The 23,416-nt window shown below is 40.0% G+C and overlaps 2 protein-coding genes across 5 annotated transcripts in view; one reads left to right on the top strand and one right to left on the bottom strand.

Moving 5' to 3' along the window:
• LOC126593539 (uncharacterized) overlaps positions 1–21,863 on the bottom strand; it is a 91,990-nt gene extending 70,127 nt beyond the window's left edge. Inside the window, exons 1-15 of one of the 4 annotated variants that reach the window (XR_007612992.1) lie at positions 21,667–21,862; positions 21,303–21,557; positions 20,389–20,514; positions 17,538–17,615; positions 17,286–17,372; positions 16,119–16,217; positions 15,456–15,551; positions 15,279–15,344; positions 15,098–15,188; positions 14,781–14,896; positions 14,447–14,497; positions 14,195–14,259; positions 13,832–13,908; positions 13,678–13,738; positions 13,413–13,482 (exon numbers count right to left, since the gene is read on the bottom strand). Coding sequence is in view for 2 of the 4 variants with exons in the window: in XM_050259634.1 (XP_050115591.1) it covers positions 13,836–13,908; positions 14,195–14,259; positions 14,447–14,497; positions 14,781–14,896; positions 15,098–15,188; positions 15,279–15,344; positions 15,456–15,551; positions 16,119–16,217; positions 17,286–17,372; positions 17,538–17,615; positions 20,389–20,514; positions 21,303–21,353 (999 nt within the window). In the remaining 2 variants the exon portion in view is untranslated. Of the gene's footprint in view, positions 1–13,412; positions 13,739–13,831; positions 13,909–14,194; positions 14,260–14,446; positions 14,498–14,780; positions 14,897–15,097; positions 15,189–15,278; positions 15,345–15,455; positions 15,552–16,118; positions 16,218–17,285; positions 17,373–17,537; positions 17,616–20,388; positions 20,515–21,302; positions 21,558–21,666 lie in introns of those variants that run through there. The other 3 variants (XR_007612991.1, XM_050259633.1, XM_050259634.1) reach the window with 3 other exon arrangements.
• On the top strand, positions 10,924–11,866 carry LOC126593546 (uncharacterized). The gene is made up of 3 exons (XM_050259642.1): positions 10,924–11,318; positions 11,438–11,515; positions 11,622–11,866. Exons 1-3 carry the CDS (start codon positions 11,013–11,015, stop codon positions 11,664–11,666), a joined length of 429 nt encoding a protein of 142 aa, XP_050115599.1. The 5' UTR covers positions 10,924–11,012; the 3' UTR covers positions 11,667–11,866.
• Positions 21,864–23,416: the final 1,553 nt, after the last annotated feature.

Here is a 23,416-nt window from a genome sequence, read left to right as displayed (position 1 = left end):
AACGTATTTTAGATTCTACATAAATTGTGTATGCTTCATCATCAAAATTGCTACAATTATGTGAATTTGATATTTGCCATGAATTGAATCTTACATATGTACATGCATTGAAACTATTATTTGCATATGCATCAAAGTAAATATGTGATTCATTGAATTATATATGCATCTAATTAAAAAAAAAAAAAAAAAAAAAAAAATTTTTAGGGCTGCACACAGCAGCCCATTCCCCTCTTCTCACCCCGTGGGCCTGTAATCCCACCCGAGGGTTCTTGGCTTATACTTTTAGGCCCCGAGATTTTATTATTTAATATATTTTTTTTAAATATGGGTTTTTATATTTTCACCCACACTTTAATTTGGCCCCGAAGACGAAAAATAAATTAATTCACTTATCATTATACAATATTTCTGCATATATTCTTTGCATATTTGTTTGCATATATATTTGTGTTTGCCTGCAGGAATATATAAACTGAAGTTCATAATTACTTTGAAACCCGAAGTTTCTTCTAAACATGCCTTGTTTGAAAACCTGAAGTTTTCACTTAAACATATCACCCATGAAAACCCGAAGTTTTTCATGCAAAATTAAACCAATACATGTCTATTAGAACCTGCATGTTCTACTCCTATGTGAATGGATTGATTTTTCTCCATTACACTAACCACATCTTGTCCATCTATTGTGATAGGAACATGTCGAATTTGAACAAACTCGACTTCACCGCTTTGGAGGTTTCTGGAAGGAACTACCTCAAGTGGGTTCAAGATGTGAAGCTCCACCTCACTGCAAAGAACTTGCGTCCTGCTATTGAAGAAGCAACAGATAAACCTGTTGGCGAGGCTGAAAAAGCCACTGCTATGATCTTCATCCGAAGACATATCCATGACGCTCTGCAAACTGAGTACCTTGCTGAGGAGGATCCACGTGCATTATGGGTCGCTTTGGCTGATCGTTTCGATCACCAAAAGGACATATTCTTGCCTGAAGCAAGACACGACTGGCAGCACTTGCGCTTCCAAGACTTTAAGTCTGTGAATGAATATAATTATGAAGTTTGTCGAATCCGATCACTTCTCAAGTTTTGCAATGAAACTTTGACTGAAGAGGATCTCCTGGAGAAGACCTACTCGACCTTCTCTGCTTCTAATATTGTCCTGCAGCAACAATATAGAGCTCAGAAGTTCACTAAGTTCTCGGATTTGATCTCTGTTTTACTTTTTGCTGAAAAGCAGAACCAGCTGTTGATGAAGAATCATCAAGCTCGACCTACTGGGGCTACTGCTGTGCCTGAAGCACATTATAGCACTAATCAGCACCCAAAACGCCAAAAGAGGCGTGGTAAGGGCGGCCAGAAGCCATCCCACCAAGGTCAACAGAGCCAAGGCCCATCCAAGGGAGGAAACAAAGCCCAGAAGCGCCCAAACCTCGCTCCCAATGCCCCGAACTTCAAGAATAAGGGCAAAGCACCTGCCACAATGAATGACGATATGTGCTATCGTTGTGGTTCCAAGGACCATTGGTCCCGTATTTGCCGTGCTCCCAAGAAGGTTGTGGATGCATATCATTCTCGTCGTACGAAGTTTGAATCAAACTTCCTGCAAGTGGACGAACCGGAGACTACAAAGATGGAGGTTTCTGATTTTCAGGAGGATACCACTCCTATGGAAGATTAGAATCTTAGACATAGACTTATTTTTCAGTTAAAATAAGACAATTGGGGCCGAATTCCACCTAGTGGCCGAACCCCACCTTGTTTTTTGGTTGATTTTGAACAATTTTCCTTTATGTTTTGGATTATTAGTTGGCGATTTATTTTGGATATTAAGTTTTTCCCTTGAATAAATGAAATTATTTTGAATTGATACTTGTTTTTATAAACTTTTATGCATGTGACCGATTCAAATTAATTTTTCATTCTAGGTATGACTAGTGGGAAAGTTAGTTGTCTGGCAGATAGTGCAACCACGCATACTGTTTTGCGTGAACGCATCTATTTCACTAACTTCGTACCTAAAAATGCACCTCTGACAACCCTCTCAGGCCCATCCAACCTGATCGAAGGATACGGTAAGGCACGTATAATGTTGTCCAATGGTACAATCTTGACCATTGCTGAGGCACTCTATTCTCCACGTTCCGGAAGAACGTTACTAAGTTTCAAGGACATTAGAGATAACAATTACCACGCTGAAACCCACGTAGAAAACGGAGTTGAATTTCTGTGCGTAACTTCCTACGAATATGGCCAGAAGCGTATTCTAGAGAAGATTGAGCGTAACCCGAGTGGTCTGTATATTACGACCATACGCCCCATAGAATGCCACTATGTGGCCGGCCCTACCACAGGGACCGCGCACGAAATTACACTTTGGCATGATCGTTTGGGACATCCTGGACGAATAGCGATGCGCCGTATCCTCAAAACTTCACACGGGCATCCACTAACCCGAAGCTTAGGTTCGATCCATGAACTTGCATGCCAAACATGTTCTATGGGAAAGCTTATTACTAAGCCTTCTTATGACAAGATTCGTTCGAATCCTCCCATTTTTCTACAACGGATTCAGGGGGACATTTGTGGACCGATTCAACCTCTCTGCGGACCATTTAGATATTTTATGGTTTTGGTTGACGCTTCTACACGTTGGTCACACGTGTGCTTGTTGTCCACAAGGAATGCTGCATTCTCCAAACTGTTGGCTCAGGTTATCAAGCTCAGGGCTCACCACCCTGATTATCCGATCAAATCTATTCGATTGGATAATGCTGGAGAATTCACATCTAAAACTTTTGATGACTATTGCATGTCGGTTGGGGTTGAAGTTGAACATCATGTACCCCATGTTCACACCCAGAACGGCCTGGCAGAGGCTTTCATTAAGCGTTTACAAATGATTGCTCGATCGTTGGTCATACGTACCAAGCTCCCGATCGCTGCTTGGGGCCATGCAATATTGCACGCAGCAAAGTTGGTCCGCCTGAGGCCTGTTGCGACACAACCATTTAGTGCCCTTCAGTTGGTCACCAGATGCGAACCCGACATATCGCATCTGCGCGTTTTTGGTTGTGCGGTCTATGTGCCGATCTCGCCGCCCTTACGTACAAAAATGGGGCCTCAGCGAAGGATGGGAATCTATGTCGGTTATGATTCTCCTTCGATTATTCGTTACTTAGAACCTTTGACAGGCGATCTGTTTACCGCTCGTTTCGCGGATTGTCACTTCTATGAGACAGTCTTCCCGTCGTTAGGGGGAGATAAGAACGTCAACGTTCCTAATGAACGACGCGAATTATCGTGGACGACTCCCACTTTGTCTCATTTAGATCCCCGCACCGCTCAGTCTGAAGCTGAAGTGCAGCGCATATTAGATCTCCAGAGCATAGCTCAGAGCATGCCAGATGCTTTCATCGATCTAGCGCGCGTGACAAGATCACATATTCCAGCTGCGAATACGCCTGCAAAGATGGATGTACCAAATGTACGACGGACTACCCTCCTGGAAGCCCGGGACGCCAATTCTGGTGATCCACGTACATTAGCGGCTAGCCAATCATCTGCCCCTACACAAAAGCGTGGCAGACCCCTTGGTTCAAAGGATTCACACCCCCGGAAGAGGAAAACCACGGCACAAGGTCCTGAAGAGCCTACCGTGAATCCGACTATCGCTTACTCATTTTACCCAACTCATGAGGAAATTCTAGATTATGGAAGCGTCCTTGAAGAGACGAATCCTCCTCCCGAGAATCGTGAGATTTCGGTCTATTATGCTAGCTTAGATGATGTGTGGCGTAGAAATGAGATGATTGTCGACGATGCATTAGCATTTGCAGTAGCTACTGAAATCATGTTGAGCGATGACATTGAACCGCGTTCCGTTGATGAATGTCGACGTAGAGTTGATTGGTCAAACTGGAAACAAGCAATCCAAGTCGAACTTGATTCACTTGCGAAACGTAAGGTGTTTGGACCTGTAGTTCCTACTCCTCCACATGTGAAGCCCGTTGGCTACAAGTGGGTTTTCGTTCGGAAGCGTAATGAGAAGAACGAAATTGTGCGTTACAAAGCTCGTCTTGTAGCACAAGGTTTCTCACAACGCCCCGGGATTGACTATGACGAAACTTACTCACCCGTTATGGATGTGATTACTTTTCGATACCTTATCAGTTTGGTAGTTTCCGAAAAACTGGATATGCAGCTGATGGACGTAGTAACCGCGTATCTCTATGGGGATCTTGATACGGAAATTTATATGAAAGTTCCTGAAGGACTTACATTGACTGGTTCAAATATTTCCAAACCCCGGAACACGCTCTCAATTCGGCTGAGGTGTTCACTATACGGTTTGAAACAATCCGGAAGAATGTGGTATAACCGTTTAAGTGAGTATTTGACTAGTCAGGGATATGTGAATAACGAACTATGCCCTTGTGTGTTCATTAAGAAGTCACATTCCGGATTTGCGATTGTTGCAGTATATGTCGATGACATGAATCTCATCGGAACTCCTGAAGAGCTCGCGAGAACTGCTTCGCACCTGAAGTCGGAATTTGAGATGAAAGATCTAGGTAAGACTCGAAACTGTCTCGGTCTCGAGATAGAGCATTGTTCGGATGGAATCCTAGTACATCAATCGAACCACACCCAGAAGGTGTTGCGCCGTTTTAATAAGGATAAAGCGAAGCCTTCGAGTACTCCTATGGTCGTTCGTACGCTAGATGCAAAGCGAGATCCCTTCCGTCCGAAGGAGGATGATGAAGAGATTTTGGAGCTTGAAGTTCCTTATCTAAGTGCGATAGGCGCTTTATTGTACTTAGCTCAATGCACTAGACCCGACATCTCCTTCGCTGTTAATCTTTTGGCAAGATACAGCAATGCACCAACACGCAGACATTGGACTGGCGTGAAAGACATCTTCCGTTACCTTAAGGGTACTACGGATTTGGGCTTATTCTATCCCTACGAATCCTCGAGTGATGCCGCACCCTATGCTCATCGGGTTGATTCTCGCCTTGTTGGTTATGCCGACGCTGGATACTTATCTGATCCGCACAAGGCGCGTTCTCAGACGGGTTATGTCTTTACCGTTAGAGGCACCGCAATATCTTGGAGGTCAACTAAACAGACCTTAGTTGCCACTTCGTCTAACCATGCTGAAATTCTCGCCTTACATGAAGCAACTCGGGAATGCTTTTGGTTGAGAGCAGTAGTGGGCCATATTCGAAGCTCCTGTGATCTTCATCCCGCCGTTAATGCCCCGACGACGATTTTTGAAGACAACGCAGCTTGCATCGAACAGCTCAAGAAGGGTTACATCAAAGGAGACAACACCAAACATATTGCGCCGAAGTTCTTCTTTACACATCAACAACAAGAGCATCAGAAGATTGAAGTCACGCAAATCCGATCACAAGACAATCTGGCCGACCTCTTCACCAAATCACTACCGAAGGCGACGTTTCAGAAGCTTGTTCATGGAATTGGTATGCGTAAACTTTCTGAGTTGTAACTTTGCTATTTCTCTGTGGAATTATGTCAAACTCAGGGGGAGTATCTTCTAGATACTTGCTTGATCTTAATGTACTCTTTTTCCCTACGATTAGGAGCATTTTTCCCACTGGGTTTTTGCTACCTAACTAGGTTTTAACGAGGCACCCACCTTGGGCTGATCATATCCCTGATGACGTCCTGTAGACGTTTCTTTTGACTTTGCATTTCTCACGCATTTTTCCTTAGACTATGGATTTTGTCCCTACTTGGGTTTTTGCCATAGCCTTAGGGTTTTTTAGTGAGACTTACTACTTATGCAAGTTCCTACCTTATTGAGAATAAGCGTTGTTCCTTGGAATCAATGCCGACGAGTCGACTTCCTCAAACTTCTGCATGATGCTGAATCTACCTTGAGTATTTACCCACTCAAGGGGGAGTGTTGTAAACATTCCTAGTTTAAGTATGATTGTGTAAATCCTAGATAAGATTTGATTCTAGTTATCCTTTCCTATTACAACTTGTATTACTTGGAGAAGAAGGAATATCTTCTCTCCCTTTACTACTATAAATAAAGGCACAATGTAGGAGGGATAACAACACACACATTCCCCTACAATTCTACAAACACACATCTCTCTCCTCTCTCTCTCTGCCGTCGGCCCTAGTCCCTCTGTCAGATAAAATAGACCACAACATAAGTGTCCATCATTTCAATTATTTTTTCAATTTTAGGATAAAAAAATGTTTTGAACGAAAACAAAAATTAAAAGAGATAATTGGATAAATATGTTGAGCGAAAAAAACCAAAATTATCTCCTAAAAAAGAGTCCACAACTCCTAAAATACATGAATAAAAAAATGGCCGGATAAAAAAAATTCTCTCAACTAATTAAAAGGACAAATTTAGAAATCAATATGTAAAATTTTAATTTAAAAAATACAATTATTATTTTTAATTTAAAAAATAAGAAATATCGATGTGGCCTAATGTACCAAAGCGCCTTGATCAAAATTCTAAAAGGCATGGATGTTTAGTAACAGAAATTCTCTTTTCTTTTCTTCTCTTTCATTTTCTTCGTTTATTTGAAAACTCATACGATCGATATTTACGTTAATTTATTTAAAAAATATAATTTTTTTAATACATTGATATTAAGGAAGAGAGAGTTCGGCTAAATCACACAATGGACAACCTAATTTAGTATTGAATTCGCCATCCACGATATTTGAATCTAAGACATCTTACTTCCAAGTGAAAATGAATACCACTAGGATTTTAAATAAGAAAAAAAATCAAAATTTTGTAGGACAATTATGAATATGTCACTTTAAAAATAAGGGTGTGATATCCACACACCCCATTTTACTTCTCACACACTTTTTTAATTTTCGACTGTCGAATCGGATGAATTAAAGAAGATCAACAACAACAACAACAACAAAGCCTTTTCCCACTAAGTGGGGTCGGCTATATGAATCCTAGAACGCCATTGCGCTCGGTTTTGTGTCATGTCCTCCGTTAGATCCAAGTACTCTAAGTCTTTTCTTAGAGTCTCTTCCAAAGTTTTCCTAGGTCTTCCTCTACCCCTTCGGCCCTAGACCTCTGTCCTATAGTCACATCTTCGAACCGGAGCGTCAGTCGGCCTTCTTTGCACATGTCCAAATCACCGGAGCCGATTTTCTCTCATCTTTCCTACAATTTCGGCTACTCCTACTTTACCTCGGATATCCTCATTCCCAATCTTATCCTTTCTCGTGTGCCCACACATCCCACGAAGCATCCTCATCTCCGCTACACCCATTTTGTGTACGTGTTGATGCTTCACCACCCAACATTCTGTGCCATACAACATCGTTGGCCTTATTGTCGTCCTATAAAATTTTCCCTTGAGCTTCAGTGGCCTACGACGGTCACACAACACGCCGGATGCACTCTTTCCATCCAGCTCGTATTCTATGGTTGAGATCTCCATCTAATTCTCCGTTCTCTTGCAAGATAGATCCTAGGTAGCGAAAACGGTCGCTTTTTGTGATCTTCGCTAGATTGCTCCGGTCATTAGTGTGGATAAGTATATAAATGGATAGAGATAGGAAAGCAAACACAAGATGTACGTGGTTCACCCAGATTGGCTACGTCCACGGAATAGAAGAGTTCTCATTAATTATGAAGGGTTTACACAAGTACATAGGTTCAAGCTCTCCTTTAGTGAGTACAAGTGAATGATTTAGTACAAATGACATTAGGAAATATTGTGGGAGAATGATCTCGTAATCACGAAACTTCTAAGTATCGGAGTGTGGTGTCGTCTTGACTTGCCTTATCTGTCTCATAGGTAGATGTGGCATCTTCTCTGGAAGTACTCTTCCTCCATCCAGGGGTGGTATCTTTAACTGGTGGAGATGCACAAGGTAATGTATCAATTTCACTTGAAGCTTACTTGTAGTTTCAGGCTTGGTCAAGCGCGATACAAACCATGTAGTAGGAGTCCCCCAAGTCGCCGAGCTAGGGGGTCTGCTGAAAGAGGTGACAGACAAGGTAAGCAATCAGAGCTCCGACTGATTGTTCACCTTCTCCCCATCTTGCAGCAGCATGAAGGATAAAGAGAAGAAAAATGAGAAGAGATGATATGAGATACTTTTGCTTTTGAAGAAGTAACTTTCCACAGGCTTATTCTTGAACTGAGCTGGAGGGTTTTCTGGTTTCCTCCAGAGTATAAGGCTGACTGAAGAATTTGAGGGTCAAAACAAGTCCATCAAATCTAGAGTACGTTCCACCCTGCTGATATGGGATACTTTTGCTTTTGACAGAGTAATGGATGTATCGGCACGTGTGCTGTTACGCTTGTCTCCACATGCTTCCTTGTATCCTTCGCACTTGCCCTATCTGTTCCTCAAGCAAATGCGGAATCTTCCCTGGAAACATAAGATGTTGAAGATGAGTACTCGAGAGCAATGCCAGGTAAGTAATCAGGTAAGGGGTTCCAGGCAGTCAGTTCCTGGCTGGAAGCTTGATTCCAAGTGCTGACTGATTGCTCTCTTTCTCCTTGTCTTGCAGGTAAAAACAAGGCCAAAAGAAAAGACAGGGAAAAAACATGATATGGGATACTCTTGCTTTTAACCCTGATGATATGAGATATTCTTGCTCTAGTATAGCTTGTTTGCAGAGGTATTATCGGGGGGAAAGAAAGCTGAATATTTCGAAAGGCTTCGTTGGGAGTGCCCTCTTAGATATGATGAAGGGTTGAGCATTTTTGCAGGTCTGCCTGTCCGTTGGGGATGAAGGTCAACATATATAGGAGTCTCCCTAACAAGTAGTAATGCTATTCTTTTACCCTGCTTGGTCATAGCACGGTAGTGGGAGCTGCCAGTTTCACATGTTTTAACTCTGTCAGAGCACTTTGAAAAGGTGGTCTGTGGTATCTGGCTCTCGAGATTCGGAGAACGATGCCTCTTCGATTTTTGAGAAAGCAATCATGCTGGGGGTCTGACTCTCGAGATTCGGAGAGCAGTGTCTCTTCGATTTTTGAGGAAGTAATCATGTTGAGAGTCTGGCTCTCGAGATTCGGAGGGCGGTGCCTCTTCGATTTTGGAGCAAGCAATCTTGTTGGGAGTGTTGTCTCGAATGTGAGTAAAGGTTGGGCATGTTTGCTAGTCTACCTTGCCACGAAGCACAAAGGTTGACACACAGGGACTTTCCAATTATCCAGCAATGGTACTGTTCTTTTACCCTCTCTTCGATTTTGAGAAAGTAGTCATGTTGGGAGTCTGGCTCTCGAGATTCGGAGGACGGTGCCTCTTCGATTTTGGAGCAAGCAATCTTGTTGGGAGTGTTTTCTCGAATGTGAGTAAAGGTTGGGCATGTTTGCTAGTCTACCTTGCCACGAAGCACAGAGGTTGACACACAGGGACTTTCCAATTATCCAGCAGTGGTACTATTCCTTTACCCTTGTGGGTAATAATATGGTAGCTAGACCTTCAAAATTTATGTGTCTAAACTTTTGTTAGTGCTGTTTCTTTGCTATTCTTTTACCTTTCTTGGTCAGAGTGATGTAGTGGGAGCTGCAAGCTTCACATGCTCAACTTTGGCAGAGAACTTTGACAAAGTTATCTGTGGTACCCATGAGCTATTGTTGCGTGTGGGAAGTGGGTGATTGAACAGTAAGATTCATGTGCTTTCTACTTCACCAGAAGTCTTCGACAGAATGCCCATAATTTCTGCAAAGCTGAGTGTGCGTGTGACAGGTGCTGACAAGGCTAGAAAAGTAGGTGCCTCTTCGATTTCTGAGATCGGCCCTCGTGGTCTCTGAGCAGCCCAGCTTTTGAGAAAGCGAGCGCCTCTTCGATTGATTCGGAGAACGATGCCTCATCGATTTTTGAGAAAGCAATCATGCTGGGGGTCTGGCGTGCCTCTTCGATTTTGGAGCAAGCAATCTTGTTGGGAGTGTTTTCTCGAATGTGAGTAAAGGTTGGGCATGTTTGCTAGTCTACCTTGCCACGAAGCACAGAGGTTGACACACAAGGACTTTCCAATTATCCAGCAATGGTATTGTTCCTTTACCCTCTCTTCGATTTTTAAGAAAGTAGTCATGTTGGGAGTCTGGCTCTCGAGATTCGGAGGACGGTGCCTCTTCGATTTTGGAGCAAGCAATCTTATTGGGAGTGTTTTCTCGAATGTGAGTAAAGGTTAGTCATGTTTGCTAGTCTACCTTGCCACGAAGCACAGAGGTTGACACACAGGGACTTTCCAATTATCCAGCAATGGTACTGTTCCTTTACCCTTGTGGGTAATAATATGGTAGCTAGACCTTCAAAATTTATGGGTCTAAACTTTGTTAGTGCTGTTTCTTTGCTATTCTTTTACCCTTCTTGGGCAGAGCGATGTAGTGGGAGCTGCAAGCTTCACGTGCTCAACTTTGGCAGAGAACTTTGGTAAAGTTATCTGTGGTACCCATGAGCTATTGTTGCGTGTGGGAAGTGGGTGATTGAACAGTAAGATTCATGTGTTTTCTACTTCCGCATAAGTCTTTGACAGAATGCCCATAATCAACGGACATAAATTATTAAAGGGTGAGTGAGAAGTAAAATGGGATGTGTGGATAGCACACCCCTAAAAATAATTATAAATGAAGGTAGTTTTTTGTTGGAAATTTAATGAAACACTTCTTGTACTGTTCATTTTTTAAGTTGGGAATTGTTATTAGCAGTTCAAAAATCACATTCTACACTCATCATAAGTGTATTTTTCTTTTTAATTATAGAACGTTTGGAGTACTAATAACAATTCCTTTAATGTTAAAGACATTTTTACCTTGAAAAGTCACTTATAGTACTATTCATTTACACTTTTATTTTGTCATTTTGATTAAAATTAAAGTTTTTGAAAACTTTTCGTTAGTTTTTTTATTTATTTTTTGTTCTCTAATTAAGCTTTTGAAGTGTCTTGTTATAAAACCTATAGTTGTCAAGCTGTTTTGTCTAATACTAAAGTTATTTTGTGGGTCTGTTTGGTTTGGTTACATGAATTCTGATGGGGCTCTGCTCTGGTGTAGCGCAGGTGAGAACCGAAAGTCATCTTCACCGGAGAAGGAGGAAAGGTACTACACCACAAGAGGATCAGTGGGTGTGGATGAGAGTTGTAATGGCAACGGGAATGGGAAGGTTATGATGGACGGAAACAGTGTTGAGGACCGGGGGCTTGTTTGGCCGAAACTGTACGTCAGTTTGTCGAGCAAAGAGAAAGAAGAGGACTTTTTGGCTATAAAGGGTTGCAAACTTCCCCAAAGACCCAAGAAAAGGGCCAAACTCATCCAAAGAAGCTTACTTGTAAGTCCTCTTGTTAGTTTCTCGGCTAAATAACAGATTTGAAATTGGACTTTATTTTCCTCGTGTGGCTAAGCGAGTTCAACTTTAGCTTCTGATACCGATTTTTGGTTGGGTTGTAGTTGGTGAGTCCCGGTGCATGGCTCACTGATGTGTGCCAAGAGAGATATGAAGTTAGGGAGAAGAAAAGTACCAAGAAGGTACTTGAACTGGAATTATTATATCGTTTGCTGCATCATTTTTCTTTATTTTCGAGGGGTATGAGTATTCGTATTTTGATATTTGGTTGATGTTTGAATGATGCAGAGACCAAGAGGATTGAAGGGTATGGGGAGCCTGGAAACCGAGTAGGAGTGATAGGTGTAATTTAAACTCAATTGTGTTGAAGCAGAAGGGAAGACAGTTTTCTTTGTTCTGTTTAGAAGATGAATGCGGTGTGTAATGTGGAGTGGTTAGGCTTTTGTTCGACTAAAAGGGGGTTATTGTAAATTACGAAATTATGTTTTGTATGCACTTGTGAGCAATGAAAAATTATGTTTTGTAGTGTGCAAGTATGGAGACATTTTTGGGCGAAGGGGCTTCTGTGTCACGACACGAATACAGGGTTCCTCCTTGTGCGTCCTCCCTTGTCTTGGGAGGACGGAGAGCAGATGACGTGAGATAGGAATCCTGACCAAATGATAAAAAATTATCTCAACTATTGATCTGACGACACTTTCATACATCGTCTTTTAAAAGTGACAATGTCATACTTTATCTTACAAATTTGTGCCAATGTCATATCTCCGTCAGTTTTCTTGTTAAATGATGACGTGGCTAGAGACGGGACCCACTCACTAAATAATTAAATATATTTTTAATAATTAAATATTAAAAAATTAAAAAACTAAAAAAATTAAAAAATGGCCTAAGGAACCAGCCTTCCCTTTCCTCCACCCGCACCAACACTTTTTCTTCTTCTCTTCGACAGCCACCAAACCCTTCCCCATCCCTCCAACCTTCCTCCACCACCCTCTCTCTCTCCTCTCTCTGGGATGAGGTCTCCCTCCTCCGTCCCTCTCCCCACTCGCACTCGTCCTTCCCTCACCACCACCTCCCAAACCGACCCATCCCTCCCTTAGTCCCTCCATACCCAACCTTCCTTCACCACCCCATCGTTGCCTCTCTTCCTCCACCTTCACCACCCCTTTGAATAAACCAAAAAAACCAAGCTCACACCCAGATCCCACACCAAAAAAAAAAAAACCAAACCCACACCCAATTCCCTTTCCCCTCCTACACACCCATCACCCTCCTACACACACCCAGATCCCCTTCCCCTCCTAAACACCCAAACCCTCAATTCCCTCCCCACATTTCGCCGCGACCCGTTGTCGCCACCCCGGGCTTCTAACCTCGCCGCCTCCTTGTGCCAGCTCGTGCACGATTACGCCTAGGACCCCGTGGGAAGGAGAAAGATGGCGAGTTGGTGGACGCTGGCCTCGACGCCGATGGTTGCAGAGAGAAGAGGGAGTTAGAGTGGGAGAGAGATGCGGGAGAAGATAAAGAGAAGAGAGAGAGAAGGGTTGGTGCGGGTGGAAGAAATGAAAGCCCACATCCCTAAGCATTTTTTATTTGTTTAGTTTTTTAGTTTTAAATTTTTTTTAATTTTTGAATATTTAATTATTAAAAATATATTTTATTATTTTTTAATCCAATTAGATTAGTGAGTGGATCCCGTCTTTGGCCACGTCAGCATTTAATAGAGAAATTAACAAAAAAAACTAACGAATATCTAACATTGGCACAAATTCGTAAGATGAGGTATGACATTATCACTTTTAAAATATGAGGTATGATAATGTTGTTCAACCCATAATTAAGGTAGTTTTGTGTAATTTACCCTAGAATATTTATCGTAAGTACGTTAGATTACCGCTGCCATATGCCAAACACGAGGCAAAATCCCGAGCGACCAACACCCGAAACAACTTTGAATTCGGAAGAGAATGGCCCGTAGAAGCAGGCATCCGTCACGCCAAAAACGCAGTGGAGTAGCTGGTTCCAAGCGTATTCTTGAATTGTATGATCCACCTGGACATCATCCATGAAAACAACTAAACCGGAACTTCTCGTATATTCAAATCCCATTGCATTGAGGTCCATAACAATTTATCCTTTACGCAATCTGTCAAACAAACAAACAGGACAAGGCAGAGGACTTTACATACAAACAGATATTCGCTTTTCACGTTAAACGATTATGAGTTTGGAAGCAGTTTATGTGGATGCCGTAACCATGATTCTTAGTATTATGTAGAATTTCTTTCTGAGCATACAATAGAAACAAGCATATTCTTCTGCAACGAATATCTCATTACACCTCTTTTGAGTCCAAAATTTTCCATATCTCTGCGATGGCAGTTCCGAGGTACTGAAATATCCTACAAAGTAAAACGGGATAAGAAGTTAAGAACCTCTCAAAAGAAGACGACTCTTATGAACAACCGTATCATTAGAAATTCAAATAAGCACACCTTCTTATGGACTGGGAGGATAACAACCTCGAGCCATTGCAGCCGCAACCATTTCCATCATTAAAGTCTTCACATCCCTAAAAAGAGAGATAAATTTCTTGTTAGAAACAATTTACTCCAACTCAAAGTATGCAGTAAGAACTTTTGATAGCAATCTTGACTATAGCCACAAATCACGTCAACCAGGAAAAAAGAATAACTATATCCTCTGACCAACATGAGGGACAATTATTCCATGATTTATGCAGTACGACATTAACATAAAAACCTTGCAGAATCTGGAATAACTGAAGCAGAAGTAAACAGAAAATAAATCTTGACTTCAACAGAAAAGGAAATATTCATATAAACAAGAGGTCTCACTTTTGATCCTCTGCACGTCTAGGAAAAGGTATGCGGAGCTTGAAATTATCCCCCTGATAGCGAGCCTAAAATGAGAGTAACAAAGTCCAAAAAATATCATGTCAAAATGGAAGAAATTTTATTGGTGAATTTGTATAGCATTTCTGGCACAAAACCTCATTTGCAGCAGAGACAAATGGTTTATTAAAAATATAAAGGATGGCTATTAGCAACGAAAAGTTTGAGATTGGTAGTTAGTAAACTACTAGTTACCTTAACATTGAAACCCAGGCTATCCAAGTCCAACATGTAAGCAGAGTCCACCTGACGAAAAACAAAATCACCTTGCATCAAACTAAACTTTCTCCACCTGTCTATGTGTTCATATCTTGTATTATTCCAAAATTCATAAATAGATCTAGGCAATTCATGACGAATATTTCCGAAGTGTCACCCTGGCATAAACGTGTAACATTGACACCATATTCATTGGTTTTGTTTGAACTAATGTGGGGCAAAGTTGATATCCCCTATATTGAGAACAAAAAGATGAAGAAGAAAAGAAACACATTTCCTAATAATATTAGTTTATAACACTTGAAAATACCGGAATAGACATCGAGTATTGCACAATGGCTATTGTATGGTTAGCATGAGCCATATAAGCCTTCAATTGAGCAACTGGATCAACTTTTGCAGCTTTATACTCCTCACTTCCGAACTCTGAAAGTAAAAGCAGAGAATGTTAAGAAAAATGTGAAATATATGCAACAATATTTTGAAAATAAATGATAAATAAAATATCCATAAGAGGTGCTAAAAACAGAAAAATAACAAAGGCCTTTGTACATCCGTTTCAAAAGTTATCTACAGAGTAAAAAATTATCTTTTCCAAGAGCAACAAACACCAAAAAGGTAAAGTACCTCCTGATCCTAACAAGGCTGTTGCAACCCCTGACACGTATCGCACAACTTTTGGTTCAATACGCATGAATTGGAAGTCGCCAAAGTCAACCTTCAGATTGTACGTGATGATTTAATACTGATATAAAATTTGGTGCAACATATCATCCATTTACATTATGCTTCGGAACAAGATTGTTACCGAAAATGCATTGGGATGCTTAGCCAAATATGCAGTGTGTATGGCTGCTTGATCCTTCTCGGAAACCTAAATGATTGTTCACAAAAGAACAACCATCTTCAATTGTTTGCAACCACAGAGAGAGAGGGAGAGAGCACTTCAAACAATATCCAAAATTAGATAAGCAGCATTACTTACAGGAATAGCATCACCATGCAGCGTGACCACCAAATCAGTCCTGTCTTCAGGGTTTCTAGCCACAAGCAATGAGCACTTGGGATTAAGGGCTAGGTCCTATTGATCAAAAAATGAAAAGGCACGACAGGATATGATATTATTATTGGTGATATTAACATGCAGAGAGATCCATACAGTGATAAAGTAGCAGCTTATTTACTAGGCTGGTTTCCGTGATTGGAAGGGCTACATGTTTTACAGAAAATTATATGGAACAGATTGGAAGTTTCCTTCCACATGAAAGAAGGTTAGCATCATTTCAAGTGAAGAAAGGATGCTGCCTATGCATCTAGATAATATATTGCAGCTTAGTTCCAATTTTAGCTTGAGTGAGCATTGTGTAAGAGCAAAACTCTCTTCAAAGAGTGCGTTTACTGGGGTATTGAAATAGCGAGTGTATCACGGTTTAACTTTGCATTTGGGTTGTGTAGATTTAACTCCAACTGCCTTGCATTCGTTATATTCCTTTTCCATTTATAAGGGCAATTGTGTATTGCTGTGGTGTGATTCCTCTTTTGTGCTTAAACCACAACAAGTGGTATCAGAGAAAGATTTTTTGAGGTTCACATTAGTTGTTATTCACCCCCAAGGCAACAATACGTTTGAAGTTAAATTCCAACAAACCTTTGTATGAACTGCCAAGCTGCTAACTGCTAAAATTGGAGATCCATCTGCATCACATGCAAAGTCAACCATTGATCCTGATGGATAACCCTCATGCTTCTGCACATTAAAGAAAACCAAAGAAAATGATTCAAGGACAACAAGGTCGTTGAAGCAATAAATACCATAAACATCAATCAACCAGAGTGATTAATAGGAACCAATAAGAGGCTGATCATAAAATGACAACACCCTATGAATATTAAAGAAAATTATTATCTATATTCCCCAACGATGCATCAATGTCAGTCTTTGGTAATCAGTACCAGGAAAGAAAGAAAAAAAAAATCCATCAGAAAACAGTCTGGAGGGTTTTTGGTCCAGCATCATGCTTCTGTAGTGCAATTACGTATTTTTTGCACACTTTTCATCACCGACCACCAGTGTGTCCTAAATCTACTTTTATTCAAAAACAAAAATAATTTGAACAGAACTTTAACCTCATTAACTTGTTAGGAATCAAGCCTTTGATTGCTTCATCCCGAATTTTGTAAGAAAGACTTGCAATACTCCACAAAGCCAATAGCCTCAATACTCATAGCGTATGCTTACTATCAGAACCACCACAAAGATTATGCTATGCATAAACTTTAAAAAGCCTAATCACTAGTGAGAGGAACTTACATATATATGAGATAATGTTACTTTCATGTAATTACTAGTTAGAGAAAGAGAGATTTATACAAGTGCATCCAAGTGCATGAAATAATGTTCCTTTTTTTAGGAAGGATTGTTAGGCCCACCCACAATCATAGACTGGGAGACATCGAATTTAAATAGCATTGCTACCTGGTCTCCAGTTGGATTCCAACCAGAAACAATAAATCCCCTTATGTAAGAGTCACTACTTACTAGACCAAACCATAAGCCCAAATTCCAAGGTAGTTCATTCTCATAAGCTCCACACTATACGACTGGAGACCGGCAATGCTTTAGATTCTTTTTATCCATTTCCGGGGATTTTTGCATGAATTGCGCATAAAGTCCTAAGCTTCTAGATCAAAAATATTAATTGACCAGTCTACTACTAGCAAGGTGCAAGAAGGTCATGCACTACTCTCAAAATTAAATAACTAAGAAACAGAAATTCATTTGAGAAAGAAGAAAGCAAGGAAATGATATGAAAACCTGAGAAAAAGTGGAGAGCATTCCATGAAAACTAAGATGAAGTAGAGTTCGGATTTCCTCAACTGGGGGAAGCCGAGCAGCCTTTTCCTGTAACCAAATAAAGATTCAACAGAGCTAAATCCTACATTCCCACATTCAATTTTCTACACTGAAAGCAAAAGTACATTATTTATGTAGAAATTTTGAATATAGACATGTGATGCAGTAAAAGTGTTCAACTTTACATCAAATTTTACCAAGTATTCAACTTACCTGATGAGATTGGATCAACTGAAAAACACTGGCACCATCTCCAGTTGAAACACTGGCATCATCTCCAGTTGAAACACTCTGATCAAAGAACAACGATTGAAATTAAGGCTTAAAAGTTTACAACTTTACATCAAAATTTTCACACAATTTCTAAATCATTCATTCCTTGCAAAATCAGATACAAATATCTCAAACAATCACAAAACCAATCAAAAAATAAAACTATAAATTTGGGGTTCATTTGTGTTTTTTTCTGGAATCATAAGGTTACCTGAGTAGCTGACAGAGCAGCGGCGGTAGCTATGGATAAACGAGGAGGAGGAGTTGTTGGGGAGGAGAAGAAGGTGGAGGAGGGGTGAAATTGTAAGATGAGAGGGGAGTGAAGGGTATTATGGCCATTTAAGTGGGAGAATAGGTTGGTCTAGGGGTGGGTTTGGTTCCATTAGGTTCGGTTTTTGCCAAAATCGGAAACTGAACCAAAATTATTGTTCGGTTCAGTTGCCAGATACCACAGACCACTTTTTCAAAGTGCTCTGACAGAGTTAAAACATGTGAAACTGGCAGCTCCCACTACCGTGCTATGACCAAGCAGGGTAAAGGAATAGCATTACTACTTGTTGTTAGGGAGACTCCTATATATGTCGACCTCCATCCCCAACGGACAGGCAGACCTGCAAAAATGCTCAACCCTTCATCATATCTGAGAGGGCACTCCCAACGAAGCCTTTCGAAATATTCAGCTTTCTTTCCCCCCGATAATACCTCTGCAAACAAGCTATACTAGAGCAAGAATATCTCATATCATCAGGGTTAAAAGCAAGAGTATCCCATATCATGCTTTTTCCCTGTCTTTTCCTTTGGCCTTGTTTTTACCTGCAAGACAAGGAGAAAGAGAGCAATCAGTCAGCACTTGGAATCAAGCTTCCAGCCAGGAACTGACTGCCTGGAACCCCTTACCTGATTACTTACCTGGCATTGCTCTCGAGTACTCATCTTCAACATCTTATGTTTCCAGGGAAGATTCCGCATCTGCTTGAGGAACAGATATGGCAAGTGCGAAGGATACAAGGAAGCATGTGGAGACAAGCGTAACAGCACACGTGCCGATACATCCATTACTCTGTCAAAAGCAAAAGTATCCCATATCAGCAGGGTGGAACGTACTCTAGATTTGATGGACTTGTTTTGACCCTCAAATTCTTCAGTCGGCCTTATACTCTGGAGGAAACCAGAAAACCCTCCAGCTCAGTTCAAGAATAAGCCTGTGGAAAGTTACTTCTTCAAAAGCAAAAGTATCTCATATCATCTCTTCTCATTTTTCTTCTCTTTATCCTTCATGCTGCTGCAAGATGGGGAGAAGGTGAACAATCAGTCGGAGCTCTGATTGCTTACCTTGTCTGTCACCTCTTTCAGCAGACCCCCTAGCTCGGCGACTTGGGGGACTCCTACTACATGGTTTGTATCGCGCTTGACCAAGCCTGAAACTACAAGTAAGCTTCAAGTGAAATTGATACATTACCTTGTGCATCTCCACCAGTTAAAGATACCACCCCTGGATGGAGGAAGAGTACTTCCAGAGAAGATGCCACATCTACCTATGAGACAGATAAGGCAAGTCAAGACGACACCACACTCCGATACTTAGAAGTTTCGTGATTACGAGATCATTCTCCCACAATATTTCCTAATGTCATTTGTACTAAATCATTCACTTGTACTCACTAAAGGAGAGCTTGAACCTATGTACTTGTGTAAACCCTTCACAATTAATGAGAACTCTTCTATTCCGTGGACGTAGCCAATCTGGGTGAACCACGTACATCTTGTGTTTGCTTTCCTATCTCTATCCATTTATATACTTATCCACACTAATGACCGGAGCAATCTAGCGAAGATCACAAAAAGCGACCGTTTTCGCTACCTAGGATCTATCTTGCAAGAGAACGGAGAATTAGATGGAGATCTCAACCATAGAATACGAGCTGGATGGATGAAGTGTAAGAGTGCATCCGGCGTGTTGTGTGACCGTCGTAGGCCACTGAAGCTCAAGGGAAAATTTTATAGGACGGCAATAAGGCCAGCGATGTTGTATGGCACAGAATGTTGGGCGGTGAAGCATCAACACGTACACAAAATGGGTGTAGCGGAGATGAGGATGCTTCGTGGGATGTGTGGGCACACGAGAAAGGATAAGATTGGGAATGAGGATATCCGAGGTAAAGTAAGGAGTAGCCGAGATTGTAGGAAAGATGAGAGAAAATCGGCTCCGATGATTTGGACATGTGCAAAGAAGGCCGACTGACGCTCCGGTTCGAATATGTGACTACGGGACAGAGGTTCAGGGCCGAAGGGGTAGAGGAAGACCTAAGAAAACTTTGGAAGAGATTCTAAGAAAAGACTTAGAGTACTTGGATCTAACGGAGGACATGACACAAAACCGAGCGCAATGGCGTTCTAGGATTCATATAGCCGACCCCACTTAGTGGGAAAAGGCTTTGTTGTTGTTGGTTTCGGCCCAGTTCGGTTTTTTTTTTATTTTAATAGCAAAAAAATTTCCGAAGAACACAAAGCTTGCAGCCATTTTGTAATACATCTTCCACATTCATTTCAACATAATCGATAAAATAAGCATTCCAAATTTTCAATAGAACCAAAGACAATGAAAATAAACATTCAAAGTTCAATTACAATCAAGTCTTCCAAAGTCCAAAGTTAAAAAAACATCAAAGCTCAAATCTTCCAAAAGTCCAAACTTAAAATAAACATCAAAGTTCAAGTCTTCGACACCTAAAATAAACATTCCAAAATCCAAACTTTAAATAAATATTCGACTTAAGATATGACTACTTACTTCCGATGGTATACTCGAAGATGAGTTCGTTTGATCATGAAGGCTATTTGATTTTGATCCCATTGAGTTTGAACTTGAGCTTGAGGACCTTGAGACCTTTGACGCCTTTGACGCCTTTGACTTCATCTAATTCACACAAAATAATAAGAGGATAGTAGTTAGTACTACAAACTTATACAAAAGTAAATGTTAATTAAAATCTGGAAGGCCATTGATACAAAATCAAGACAAAATCTGGAAGGCCAATCATCCTCATTGGTATAAAAGTTAAAAAATTATGATTTAATCTTATGTGATCATTTTTCAAGGCCAATGATAAAAAAATGCAGCAAGAATAAGACAGAACTGACCTATGAGGTCCTCCCTGGGGAATAGCAAGACTACAACAATGAACCTATCTTGATCTAGTGGAAGAAATTAATTAATTGTCCTGCTTTAAATGTGTTTGCCACATACAACGCAATTCCTCCTTGATACAAATTAGTACCGCAGGCCTCCTCCTCCATCCCATCCTATTTAATTTTCCAGTGATCAAATTCTATTAACACCAAAAACAGACACACCAACTACACACAGTAAACACAATGTTCAATTCAGTACTCCACACAAGAATACCATTTACCTAGTAACCACCATATTTTTGCAATAACTATACCTTCATATTGCTTGAATTCTCCTTTATACTTTCAACTAGATCTGTAAACTTTCATCCATTCAATGCAGATAATACAAAAGTAACTCCTTTAATACAAAAAAAAAAAAGGCGGCAGCACAAGGCTTTTCCTTTAACCAAAAGATAAATCACAAATCACAAATCAACCCAGAAAATGAAACAATTCCAGATGCAAGGATAATAAAAAATAAAAGGACAATCAAAAAGGAAATTTTTTTTTTTTAAAGGCCACAAATCTGACCTTTCCAGAGATTATGATCCGACAATCTTTCTTGTGGTTGTGCTTTGCCATAAATCTTCCTTTAACCGTTCAGAGTTATACAACGCAAACCCATCACACAAAATCATGTAGTTAATTTTCAGTCCATATATATATAGTTAGATCCATACATCGAACCTTCATCGATCAAAACCCCAGATGTTTTCCACTCACATACATCTATCTTCAAGATCCAAACAACCACAGAGAGCAAACATTCAAACCAAACCACTAAAACTGTATAAAATAATGGACGGAAAATCTGTAAATAGAGCAGAACCAATTTGAATAGAAACAATTTGAACAGAACCAATTAAACACACAGAAGTGAGAGTGTGAGACTAACCGGCGAGGTGTGAGAGATTGAGAGTGAGAATGTTGCCGCTGGTAATGAGAGACAGAGAGTTTGAGAGAGTGATTGAAGACCGAGAGAGGGAAAGAGAGGAAGCTCAGGGCTCAGGGCTCAGGCTGCTGCGCTGCGCGAACTGGGAAAACGGGAGAGACCGAGGGAGGAGGGTTAGCCGGTTAGGGACCTAGGGTTGCACATCCGGGGTAAAACGATGCCGTTTTAGAATAAGATTATTAATTAATAAAACAATTACAAAACGATGTTGTTTTGAAGAACTTTGGTTTGATTCGGTTTGGTTCGGCTTCCGAATCTAGAAACGGAAACCGACCCAACTAGATTCAGCTCGGTTTGGTTCAAAAGATTCGGTTCGTTTTTTCGGCCTCATTCGATTTTCGATCAGGTTTTTTTTCAGTTTTTAGTTTTTCCAACCCACCCCTAGGTTGGTCTGCTAAGGCTTCACCACAGTCTTCAACGTCTCTCTCTTCTTCACACGAAAAGGGATCACTTCCTTCTAATCTACTAAGTTCGGAGATTCGGATATTTAAAATTTGATATAACGGCTAAAGTTATCATAATTTTAAAGTTGATCCTTGTTTGTAGCTGTTTGATCAACTTTCAAGTGACCAAATCTTCGAACTTGGTGAATTAGAAGAAAACGATCTGAATAAAATCCCCTTCACACGCCACCTAACTCTTTAACTCTCTCTTCCTTTTTCGTTAATGGTTGGAACTTGGAATTTGGTAGTCTCACGTTTTATTTCTTTTATTTTCTTCTTTTTCATTTTCTTCATTTATTTGTTTTCAATAAGCTGCGATTTATTTGTTTTCAATACCCATTAAAACTAGTACAATGATATAATCGATATTCTACACACACACACACAAAAATGGATTTTTAGTTGAAGGACCATTGTTCCAATTGATGAGTTGAAGAACCAATGGTAATGGATTTTTAGTTGAATGACCATTGTTCCAATTGAGTTAAAGTTAAGATACCATAGCTACAATTTACTCAAGTATCTTAGATCATAAAATTAGTTTTGTAGAGCAAGCCCAAAAAGTATTCAGCACCGTATTAAACTACGAATTGATTAGTATAAAAATTAAATGAGGCAAAGTGATCGTAGGTAAAAGTTCATGTGCAATTAGCTAATCTTTTTTTTCAGATATTTTGGGTAAGTCATCGATGGTCTGGAGTATTGAAAAAATAAATAATCTATTAAACATGAGAAATTTTACGTTCATCTAATCACTTGCTACCGTAGGTATAATTAAACGTGTTATACATTAAAAGAAAAATAATAAAAATATTTGAAAATTTTAAATTTTAATAATAAAAATAAAATAAAAAGTAAAGTAAATAGTATCAAAATTATTTTTTTTGTGTAAAAATATAATTTTTGTTAAAGTAACAGTACCGCACTTTTCATTAAAATTCTCTAATTTAAATTGCTGACATTAATCGACATGTTCTACTTTTAAAACAATATATTAATAAAAATCATATAACAATTATGCTGAAAAATCTCTCATCAAGCACAGCCATAATAAATTAAAGTAAATTATCATAGAGTAGAATTTGGATAAAGAAATAGATCTGAGATTCCAAAATCTGATCAAGCGTAGCTGTTGAATTAACCAGTAATAATATGATAAACATTGATTGAATTTCATCAATATACAATAACACACGGGATATTTTTACTCTAATAAATTTATAATCCTCGTTTCCATCTTCCTAAATTCA

This window comes from Malus sylvestris, chromosome 12 (genome assembly GCF_916048215.2).
Source record: "Malus sylvestris chromosome 12, drMalSylv7.2, whole genome shotgun sequence".
Classification (NCBI taxonomy): Eukaryota; Viridiplantae; Streptophyta; class Magnoliopsida; order Rosales; family Rosaceae; genus Malus; species Malus sylvestris.
This window is presented reverse-complemented; position numbering and strand designations above follow the sequence as displayed.